The sequence below is a fragment of the Phascolarctos cinereus genome, unplaced genomic scaffold (genome assembly GCF_003287225.1).
Source record: "Phascolarctos cinereus isolate Bilbo 61053 unplaced genomic scaffold, phaCin_HiC Scaffold_2;HRSCAF=192, whole genome shotgun sequence".
Taxonomy (NCBI): Eukaryota; Metazoa; Chordata; class Mammalia; order Diprotodontia; family Phascolarctidae; genus Phascolarctos; species Phascolarctos cinereus.
Window position 1 is genome coordinate 283,941,969 of NW_027555625.1, and position 12,170 is coordinate 283,954,138.

General features: G+C 41.6%; 2 protein-coding genes across 2 annotated transcripts in view; one reads left to right on the forward strand and one right to left on the reverse strand.

The window, feature by feature from the left end:
• LONP2 (lon peptidase 2, peroxisomal) overlaps positions 1-9,585 on the reverse strand; it is a 115,780-nt gene extending 106,195 nt beyond the window's left edge. The window contains exon 1 of the mRNA XM_020985117.2: positions 9,203-9,585. Coding sequence (XP_020840776.1) covers positions 9,203-9,435 — 233 coding nt within the window. The 5' untranslated portion in view covers positions 9,436-9,585. The remainder of the gene's footprint in view (positions 1-9,202) is intronic.
• Positions 6,301-12,170, forward strand: part of ABCC11 (ATP binding cassette subfamily C member 11) — a 75,838-nt gene continuing 69,968 nt past the window's right edge. The window contains exon 1 of the mRNA XM_020985113.2: positions 6,301-6,386. The gene's annotated coding sequence lies outside the window, so the exon portion shown is untranslated. The remainder of the gene's footprint in view (positions 6,387-12,170) is intronic.

Sequence of the window (12,170 nt, forward strand, 5' to 3'; positions counted from 1 at the left end):
CATGCTACTGGGAAATAAGAAATACAGGAAATGGGGTACAGAAGTCTCTCCTGCCCTACAGGAAAATAGAAGGGGAAGGGGATAAGGGAAGGGGAGAGAGACAGAAGAGAGGACAGACTAGGGGAAGGAATATGCAGAATGCATGCCATCTTGGGGTGGGGGAGGGGGAGATGGGGTGAAAATTTCGAATTCAAAAACTTGTGGGAGTGAATGTTGGGAACTAAAAATAAATAAATTTATATTTAAAAAAAGTCTGAGTTTTGGTCACATAGAGTATGTGAAAAATTTGACAGATACGGTTTTTATTTAGAAGCAGCATGGAGAGTGGAGAGAGACCCAGCCTTGGGAATCTGGAAAAATCTAGGTTCAAGTCCTTCCCCAATAAACCTCCTGGCTGTGTCCTTCTGGGCAAGTTGCTTAGCCCTACCTCAGTGACACAGGCAACTCTCTAAGATGAGAAGTTACAGAATAACATCTGATTTGTAAGGGTAGTTTCCTACACCAAAGAAATGACACAATTTCTTTCCCTCATATACAACCAACTAATCATTTCCAAAATATGAATTATTCACATTATAGTTTATCTGAAGTAGACTTTAACCCCAGGCTGGCTCCACCACCACTACCACTTAGCACATTTTAGAGTTTCATGCCCTATTACCAGTGACATTAATTTACGTAGAAGGATGAAAACTGACTCTAGTATCAGCTTCTGCCAAATACATTTAGAAAGATAAACTTGAGGGAAGAATGAAATCAAATAATCTAATATCAGAAAAATTATCTGGAAATTATTTGTTTTGAGTTATTTGTGTCATGCTTCTTCAAGGCAGATAATCAAGTATTTAAGGTTGAGAGTCAACTCAGAAGTGCTGGGAAAATCCTTAGTTTAATTAAATTGACATTAGGCCAACAGAATTTAATCTAAGAATAGGAAAGGTCCTACAAGATCAAGTCTACCCCTTTATTCTTTAAGCAAGTTAACTAAAGCTCAGTGAGGAGAAGTGATTTGAACATAATCATACCATTAATTAGTCTACTGTTTAAGGGCAATATTTGCTTCAGACTTTTCTCATTAATGTTTGCACAATTTTCCTTATGCACACTCTGCACCACATAGCAGGAAATATTCTCAGCTAACAAACCGGATTCTTGGCCCAAGGGGTTTACAAACCAGAACCCAGGGTATATGCTCAGGATGTAAGACAAATTTAGAAATACAGATTCTTCTGTTAAGATACTTCACAAAAAGATAAATTTGGAGAACGTGAATTTTCTGCCTTTATTAATACTGAAAACGGGGAAGGCACCAAGAGACTGACTTACAATATCCTTCCTCCTACTTAGAAAAATTTAAAAGTCTAAGTTATTGATTCTCTTTCTGAAGTCAAACAAGAAAACTCATTAGAGGACATACTGCTCTGCATAATTTTCTCCAAGACTGGAAGATTACAGACTGCTGTGGTGACATTTTGGGGAGGGAAGCTCCAAGTAAGAATGGATTAGGTCAATCCTTATTTCAAGCAATTTTGACTTTACACTATTACATTAATTTACACTTTTTAATATGTAAACAGTGAGTCAAATAAAGTTTCTATTAATTTAAAGGTTTTGGGTTTTTTTTTAATTTGATATATAAAGGACCTACATTTTCCTGCACCAATATTTCATCAGGGCATGCAGATGAGCCTGAGTGTTGTAAAAGCCTATGACAGTAGAACACATATTCTAGGAGGTCCAACAAATTGAAAAGGTTTCAGCAGCTAGTGGATAGTAGGCCTGTGAGCTGGGGATAAGCCTTGCTAAGTGTAAAGAGGATCATCACCAAAATGTTGGCCACCAGGTGATGTCTTCCTTTTTTTGGGCTGCCACAGCTACTTGTGAAAAACATCTACTAAGATGTAGAAGATGTAACCCCCTAAGCAGAAAGGATATCCACCACTGTGAAATCAGAATGCTTTTAGAGTAACCAACTATATACAAAGGGTACTACAATGAGTGACTCATTCACAAATATAAGAAATATGGCTCTATTAATATACTCTTTGAAAGGTCTGACTGCATATGCCATGTGACACATTAAAATCCATCCAGTCTTAATGAATATCCCCTTTTAGGAGGAGGTTTAAGGGGGGAGTTGTGTATTTTGGAAGGCTCTATAACATTTACCCAACAATTCTGCCATTACTCAAAATGCACATGGAACTCCTTGGGAACTGCTTTCTCCACACCCCTTCCAATGTTCTCAGGCATGTAAAGCTTCAGGATTTGAAGGTGAAAATGGCCAAGATTTATTCAGAATCAATTCTGGTAAATTCAAGCGAAGTTACCCATTTTAGGCAAAAATGTTTTCTTGGCTTTTTTTTTTTTAGCTAGGCAATGGGGTTAAGTGACTTGCCCAGGGTCACACAGCTAGTAAGTGTTATATGTCTGAGGCCAGATTTGAAAGCAGGTCCTCCTGAATCCAGGGCTGGTGCTCTACCCACTGTGCCACTTAGCTGCCCTGCAAAAATGTTTTTAAAAGGAAGTAGGTCTATAAAATAACATCAGTTTTCTTGTGTCTTCCATAAACTGGCTCTGAAGGTACACAAGTGAGGAATTTCAAGTATGTTTTGTCCAAATGCCATCCTCACTAGAATAAGTGCAACATCTCCCAAGGAGATTGCTTTGAAGAATGATACTCACCAGTTCTGGCGGTTATTAAAAACAGATTTAATCCTCCTCTCATAAATACATAGGACTTTACAGAAGGTATATTTTTTAAAAGCCACATGGCAAGGGACTTATAATTCTCACTGACCCACACCCTACCGAATATAAAGATCTACCCATATGGGTTTAACAAACATTTGTTCAATGAAGATAGTCAGGAACAGAAACTTATCAGATTACAGAGACCCCTCTAACTTACTCTAACATTCTAACATTCACAGACATAAAATCTACATTTAAATTGCAAGTTTGGTAGAGGGGGAGAAGGAAGTGGTGGTGGTGAAGTGAATGTGAACCATAAATTACTCCAAAAAAGTACAGTCTGTTGAAGTAGCTGCTCCAAGACCTAGCAGAATGGGTCAGAGACTGGTAAATACAGTAAATGTTCATTTACCCTAAAAGTATTCTGCAATAGGAACCAGTTTTGTAATAGAGGGAATGGAAAAAAAGTTATCTATTTGTTTATGGATAATTTGTCAAGTGTGTCCCATTGCGTCAAACTGTGTTACTTGGCTTAACTGCTTCAACAATGCATGAATTCTGCTGAATCACTGACCCTGCTCATTGATTGGGCTACACAGTGTGAAAGGAACAAGGTGGAGGATCTCTATTACAGCAGTCCCAAGTGCTATAGAAGAGAAAGAATCGTTTGTTTTGACCTCTCATGTTACCAGTGTCTCTGAAAATTTCAAATTTTGTTTTGGGGAAGTCATTTGTACAGTCTATAAAAAAGACAGGCTACACACAAAGCAAAATAGAGAGTTTTCCATTAAATTATTTTCACTATAGTAAGAACTAAACACCACTGAAGAGCTGACCTAGCCTTTCATGTGGTACAGAGGTGACTCTAAGCCACTGAAGGCTATGTTGGCCAAGTGCAAGTACTAGAAGATTCCCTCAAACTGAGTTTTAAAATAACAGACTAATAAAGGCTTTTGCTAAAGAACCAGCCTAGTTAAGTTTGGCTGAGCTCATCACCAGGTGACCATAGGGAGTCTATGGTCAGGCATTTATTAAGTGCCTACTATGTGCTAGGCACAGTAATAAGCACTAGGGGTACAAAGAAAGGCAAAAAATAGTCCTTGTCCTCAAGGAGTTCACCATCTAATTCAAGAGATAACATGTAAACAATTATGTACCAACAAAATATATACAGAAGAAATTAGAGAAATTTAACAGATGGAAGGCACTAGCATTAGGGGGGATTGGGAAAAATCTCTTCTAAGTGAGGGAGGCCAAGAGATGGAGATCAGGAGAGAGAATTCCAGGCACACAGGGACAGCCAGTGAAAATACAGATTCAGGAGATGGAGTGTCTGGTGAAGAGATTTGCAAAGATGCTAGTGTCACTGGATTACAAAGTATGAAGCAGAGAGTAAGGTGTAAGATTGGAAAGGTGGGGCAGCTAGGTGGCTCAGTGGAAAGAGCACTTGCCCTTGAGTCAGGAGGACCTGAGTTCAAATGCGGCCTCAGACCAAACACTTGACCTTTACTAGCTGTGTGACCCTGGGTAAGTCACTTAACCCCAACTGCCACCGCTCCCCCCTAAAAAAAGAAGATTCAAAAAGTAAAAGATGGACAGATTATGAAGGGCTTTGAATGATAAATAATGGAATTTATATTTGATCCTGGAGACGAGAGGAGCCACTGGAGTTAATTGAATAGTAAAGTGACACAGTCAGACTTCAGGAAGATTAATTTGACAGCTGAGTAGTGGATGAAGAAGAGGGAGGAAAGACTTGAGGCATGGAGTCCAACCAGCAGGCTACGGCAAACAGCCAAGGGGGGAGGTAGTAAGAGCCTACACTAGCATGATGGCAGTGCAAGAGGAGAGAAGGGAGCATATGCGAAAGATGTTAAGAAAGAAGGTAGAAATGACAGCGCTTTGTAACTGATTGGATGGGGGGGGTGGCAAGAGAGAATGAAGAGTCAAGGATGACACCTAGGGTTTGAGCCTGGGTGACCAGGAGGATGAAGAAGGGAGGGCTTGAGGGGATAAGATAATGAGTTCAGTTTTGGACATGTTGCATTTAAGATGTCTACTGTACATGCACAGTTCAAGATGCCTAATAGGCAGCTGGAGATGTGACACTGGAGGTAAAAAGAGAGAGGTTAAGGCTAGATAAATAGATCTGAGATTTTAGCATACAGATAACTGAATCCATGGGAGCTGATGAGATCACAAAGTACATATAGGAACCCAAAAATCTACCCATTAAAGTGCAAAGGGCATCAGCAGATTGAGTGTCTCATAGTAATGGAATCTTAGATCTCTTAAGTACTGAAGAATTTAAGTAAAAAGAATAAAAATTAAGAACCTTTTGGTCATCATAATGTAATCTTTCTTGTATTCCTTAACCAGATGTTTGGCGTTTTGTTACGTACCTTACATGTGTCTTTAAGACAAAGAGGAAAAAGAGGCTAGTATGAGTCATTTCAAGGAGAAGATAAAGGAATTGACATTTTGCTCACAAAGAATGCACAATTACTGAATTTTAAAATGCCAATAATCTGGATGACCTAATATATTGTTAGATGCTTATTGTTTGATTGCCTGACCATAGATCCCCTATGGTCACCTGGTGATGAGCTCAGCCAAACTTAACTAGGCTGGTTCTTTAGCAAAAGCCTTTATTAGTCTGTTATTTTAAAACTCAGTTTGAGGGAATCTTCTAGTACTTGCACTTGGCCAACATAGCCTTCAGTGGCTTAGGGTCACCTCTGTGCCACATGAAGGGCTAGGTCAGATCTTCAGTGGTGTTTAGTTCTCACTACAGTAAAATTAATTTAGTGGAAAACACTCTATTTTGCTTTATGCACAACATGCCTTTATTTAAAGACCAGACAAATGACTTTTCTCCAAAGCAAAGATTTTAAAAGGTCTTGACAGTTTGGATTTTCTATGGGTTGAAGTTAAAATAAAAATAATAAAGATTAAAGTCATGCACTTTTGTTAAAAAACAAAACACATCTCATACAAATAGAGAATGGTAGAGAACTGGCTTAACAACAGTTGGGGAGGGAGGAGGATGAACCACAGAGGGGGAAGAGGGATTTCTGCTCACTCCAAGCTTGGAACACTTTGGGAGGAAGTCTTCAGATATAACCTGAAAAACTACCTTCTACATGGGGGAGTTTGGAGGATCTCTAAGGTCCCTTGACAATTTCATGTTCTATAACATGATTCTACCCCAGAGAAGGTAAAGTTGAAAAGCTGGACTGGAAGACCACAAAAAAATATTGTAGAGTTGAGTACCTTCTATTTTCACTACTAAGAAAATACTATCACCCAGGTGCCACAAAAAGTACAACCTTGTTAGGCAGGCAGGTGCAGGATGTCCTGTGGTGCCAACATGGCCAGTCCTGCAACTGCAGAGATGTTCTGGTGCCTTTCTCAGAAGTTTATATACTTCTGGCACTATGCCTGAACTACTGGCATGCAAAGAGGACCATGCTGTTTACAGCAGCATAGATAGTTGCTCAGGTAGGGCAGTAATAGCTATTTCTGCTGTGCTCAGTGTGGGGAGGATTACAGGGAAGAGGGTAACCTCTGCCGCTCCCTGAAGTTTGCCAGCACCATCACTTACGAGGAATGGTGGAAGTGAGGGAGCAGAAGAAAGCCACTCACTGTGCCTCTGGTGTTCTCTTGTGATCTGAGAAAGCAATTTTAACTGGGTAAGTGAAAGATTTTAGTGTCTGGCCTTGGATGAGCATTGGGTATGACATCTGATTAAGAATTTTTTTGATAGTGTTTCCAAGTTTAAATCAGCAAATAGAAAACTTAGCGATTGAAAATTTCAAAGAATTATCTGACATCAGAAGACCAGTGTTTAAATCCTGGCTCTACTACTTACTAGCTGGGTTACCTTAGGCAAGTCCTTAACATTTCTGGGCCTCAGTTTCCTCACCGGTAAAATTAGGGGGTCCCTTCTAACTAAACTGATCCTGTGTACAGATGATTGGGGCAGGTTGCACAATGTTTTTCTCGAAATTTAAGAATAGCTATTTTTTTAGGGTGCCTTAAATGGGCAGAGAGTTAGACTAGTACAATCAACCAACAAGCATGTGTTAACTGCCTACTTTCGGATACCATAAAGGTATGTCAAATATAGAATCGCTAACAACAATATACATCTAACTAAAGTCATATTATTTAGTCATAATAACTAAAGTCACTTCTGGCTAGGAAACAGGTCAAATGCTTGTATTAATTTGTGTGCTAAGGTTTTGTTCCTGGCCTACTTTACTCATTATCAGAATACATTCTATATTAATCAATACTCTTGGAAAGCAGAATTTGTTTGCACCTTTCAAAATCTTACTTCAATGCCATCAGTACATGTTTACAGAATATAAAAATATGGTTATATTTTTATACTTCAGAGTGTTTGTGGATTGTTAAATATTATGTAATTATATGTTAAAAGAAAACTAGACCATGAAGGATATACAGAAACAAGCAAAGACATTATGTACTTGAGCACAGAGGGATGGCATATAGGTAAGCAGGGACACTAGGTGCACTGGAACCAGAGAACTTGTGTATTCTAAATTTTTTTTTTCTACAGCCCTTTGAGAAATATCTTAAGAAATAAAATACAAAGATCTGGGAGGAATGGAGATACTAAGTGCAAGGAGGGAACACTCCATATTTAGGATCACAGGCTAGACCTAGAACTAGAAGGGACCTAAGACGCCATCCAATTCAAACCCCTCACTTCATTTTATTTTTTGTGAGGCATTTGGGGTTAAGTGACTTGCCCAGGGTTACACAGCTAGTGAGTGCAAACCCCTCATTTTAGACAGGAAGAAACTGAACCTCAGAGAGGTTAGATAACTTGCTCAATGCTATATCAGAAGAATGTCATAGGTAGAATGTGAACCCAAATTCTGACTTTAGAGCCACTGAAGCACGGGTGTAACTGCAACAGAAGGGGAAAATGAGAGGTCAAGCTGTCTGGTAGGAGGCACAGAGGGGGGAAGAAAATGGTCCAATGAGGAAAGAAGAAATCTAGTTGGAAAATGAAGGAGAGATGTTGCAAAAAGTGATGAAAAGGAGTAGGAAAGAAACAGGGATCCAAAGATGGGCACAGGAACTAGAACAAAGGAGACTACATTAGAGTGGGGAGGGAGGGAGAAGCCTGAACTAGTCCATATGAAGCCTCTGGTTAGTATTTGTTAAACTCCTGGAGATAATTCTCAGTTCTAGGAGTGTGTATTTTCTCTACTGTTGCAACACGGAAGGTTTGACCTATTTCTTCACTATCACTGATTTATTCCACCTGGGTACCTCTACACTCAGGTTTTCTATGGAAACGGACAAGAGTTTCTAGGAAACTTCCCTTACCCTACTGGCTCTGGAACAGTTATACAGGGCTTCCTTAAGATTATTAGGTTTTTTTCTTAAATGCTAGTTAGCATGGTAGAGGGGGCATGGGAGCCTTAAAACAGTTAAAAAGAAGGGACAGTGATAGGCCCTATAGGTAAGGGCAGCAGTAATAAGAGAAATGAAAACTATTTTCCTGAGGAAGAGAGAAAAGACTTGGAACCAAAAGATATGGCTAGATTAAAAAAGACCTGGCCACTGATTTCATGGGGTGTTGGAGGAGACTAGAAAGATGAGTCCCTTCTGCTGTCTAGACTCAGTTTCTCTAGCTATAAAATGTATATGACATATAAGATCTAAGAATATATAAACTTCAAGGCACACTCAAACTAGATTCTAGGAACCTTTGCCCTCTGTTCCTCCAATAGTTGCCAGAAAGTGCTGTAACCTGTAGAGCAGAATAGATAACTTAAATAAACACAGAATGTCAAAAGTGGAAAGTAATCCAGAGATCACCTAGGCCAATATATACCCTCTTTTCTGAGTTAGATTCTACTTCGTGGTCAGTCTTCTAAAAAACCCAACCCATACCACACACACACACAAAAAGACACACCTCTCCTAAAATAAACAGAAGTGGTCCTAGAGCTTTCCGCTGAAAAAATTCAGTGACCCATCCAAATGTCCCAGTTAATAAAGTGGCAAAGTTAATAAAACCAAAGTCCAGCGCCCCTTCAGCTAAACAGGGTGTCCTATATTGCACTAAGTCTTTTGGGACATCCTGGATAGCCCAGTGGCAGCTCCCTCCTCTATATAATCCCCGAGACCTTTGGCTTGAACTCTCCTGGTCTCGGTCTCATAACTTGTAAAAGAGGACCGGACGACGTGACCCACAGGGCCTCGCCCAGATCTGCTCCCAGTGCCCCGCACTGCCAGCTAAGGGGAACGTCCCTCCTGCTCCCTGGGTCTCAGTTTCCTTATCTGTAAAACGCTGATCCTGGGCCTATGTGGTCACCCTATAGGGACACCTAGAAAAGCCTCCCAAGGCCCGCAGGTCCCGAGCCCAAGCCGGAGGGGGTGGGGGTGGCCCGAGAGGGCCGGGGGAGTTCTCTGCGCGTCACTTCCTCTCGCCGGGCCTCAGTTTCTCCGGGCAGGCGGGCGCTACCTGTGCAGCGGCGGCAGGTCCTGCGCGTCGCTGGCCGGGTCGGGGGTGTTGGGGATGACGCCCAGGATGGTGCTCTGCAGCGACGTGCCCTTGAGCAGGCGGCTGCGCACCAGCTGCAGGTTGCGGGCCGAGTCCACGCTGGTGCGCATCGTGGAGCCGGGCAGCAGGACGCCCTCGTGGGTTAGCAGGAGGGGCAGCCGGCTTGGGATCTGGATTGCGCTCACGGACGACATGGCCGCGGCCAGCCGGCCCTCTCGGGGCCGCGATCCCGAGTCGGAGAGGCAACTGCGCGGGCGAGGCAAAGGTCGGAGTGGGGGACGGGTAGAGGTGGATCCGCGGACAGCTGCGGGCAGCCACAGCTGCTTCCGGCCCCGTGCTACGGGCCGCGGTATGGCTCAAGCCCGGCCGCTGCCGCCGCCCCTTCGCGCTGCCTGCCCCCTGCTGGGACTCCGAGGCCAGGGCAGCGCAGCGCTGCAGGCTGCAATCGCCGTAATTATCCTAATAGAAGAAGCGGAATTTCAGAATGCCCAAGCCGGGAGTGATCTTAGAGGTTATCCAGTCTAGCCACCTTCATTTTAAAGTGGAGAATAGTGAAACCCAGCAAGGGACTTGCCAAAGATTACACATATATTAATTGAATAATGGAATTGGATCTTGAAGCAAAGTGACTTGTCTAGCGTGTTTCCTACTGTGTCACGACTTAGTCAATAAACATTAAAAGCCTACTGTGTGCCAGTTTTGTGCTAAGCACTCTACATGCTAAGGAAGGCAAAAGACAGCCCCTGCTGTCAAGGAGCTCACAGCCTGCTAAGATAGACACAGCAGTGTGCTGGAGTCAGCTGTATTTTCAGTGTGAGCATTTACATCTCAGAAATTGGCAATCAACCACAATTCAAGACTTGTTTTATTGTTTTGTTGATTGGCTAGATTTAAGAAAGTATTAATGCAAATTATATTTAAAGATGGATGTACATTCATTTCCCCTCTCCCCTTGTTAATCATTTCCTAATACACCCCTCTATTGCTTGAACTAAGCAAGAATGAGTGCTTTATAAGGCTCAGGAAATGAAATCACCAAATTGGAGGCCAATAATAACAATAATGATACCTGACATTTATATATTGCTTTTGAGTTTGCAAAGTGCTTCATATCCATTATCTTTTGAGCCTCACAACAACCCTGGAGAAAAAACATGCAGACAACTATAGGCAGACCTCTGAGATAGTGTAGGTTTGGTTTTAAAACACCAATGCAAGAAAGCAAGTCACATAAATTTTTTTGTTTTCCCTTGCATTTACAAGTTATGTTTACACTATACTGTGGTCTATTAAGTGTACAATAGTATTATGTCTAAAAACAATGTACATACCTTAATTGAAAAATACTTTATTGCAAAAAAAAAAAGCTAACCATCATCTGAACCTTCAGTGAGTTGTAATCTTTTTTCTGGTGGAGGATTTTGCCTCCATGTAGATGGCTGCTGACTGATTAAGGTGGTGGTTACTGAAGGTGGCTGGGGCAATTTCTTAAAATAAGACAACAATAAAGTTTGCTGCATCGATTGATTCTTCCTTTCACTTGAACACTTAGAGGCCATTGTAGGGTTATTAATTGGCTTAATTTCAATGTTGTTGTGTCTCAGGGAATAGGGAAGCCTAAGAAGAGGGAGAGAGACCAGAGTGGCTGGTGGGGTGGAGCAGTCAGAATATACAACATTTATCAATTAAGTTCAAGGTCTTATATGGGAGTGATTTGTGGTACCCCAAAAGAACTACTATAGTAACATCAAAAATCATTGATCACAAATCACTATAACAGATAATAATGAAAAAGTTTGAAATATTGTGAATTACCAAAATGTCACACAGAGACAAGATGTGAGCACATGCTGTTGGAAAAATGACACCGATAGACTTGCACAGTTGCCACAAATCTTCAATTCATAAAAAAACCCAACAAACCAAAACCCACAATTATCTGCAAAGCCTAATAAAGAAAATACAATGAAATGAGGTACACTTGTACATACAAACAATATACACGGTATAAAATGGGGTAATCAACAGAGGGAAGGCACTAACATTAAAGGGGAGTGGAGAAGGCATTGTGTAGGAGGTGAAATTTTAGCTGGGACTTGAAGGAAGCCAATATGTGGAAGTAAAGAAGGAAAGAATTAAAAGCCTGGGAGAATGGACTTCATTAGATTTTATACCTGGGAGGGACCTTAAAGAACATCTAGTCCAGAGGTGGGGAACCTGCTGCCTTGAGGCCACATGTGGGCTTCTGGGTCCTCAAGTGTGGCCCTTTGATTGAATCCAAACTTCACCGAACAAACCCTCTCAATAAAAGGATTTGTTTTGTAAAACTTGGACTCAGTCAAAAGACCGTACCCAAGGACCTAGAAGGCCACATGTGGCCTTGAGTCTGCAGGTTCCTCACCCCTGATACCAGTCCAACCCCCTTCATTTTACAGAAGGGCAAACTGAGGTCTAGAGACAAGAAAGTGATTTGCCCAAGGTGACACAAGGTACTCCCTGTGCAGACCCAGGACTCAATTCCAGGTCCTCTGATTCTAAGCTCAAGGCTTTTAGGGGATGTTGGGTCTTGCAATATAAAGATCATTGGTAAAGGGGGTCAGAGTTTCATTCCTCCCTGCACTTATTCACTGTGTGACCTTGGACATGCTACCTTACTTCTCAGTTTCCCTTTTTGATAGATGAAGATAGTAATATTTGTACCACCTACCTCATGAGGCTGTTGAAAGAAAAATGCTTTATAAATCTTAAAGCACTATGTAGGTGAGATGTTACATCAAGCATCTAGTCTTTGACCCCTTCTCCCTCAAACCTCCGTCAATGAGAGAGAGGCATTACAAATCCAGGCCCTGGAAAGGGGAGACAGCCTGGCCATGGCAGAAGGGGAGACCTAAGCTTTACAGGTGCCCTGTGGGATTTGAGTGGGGAGCTA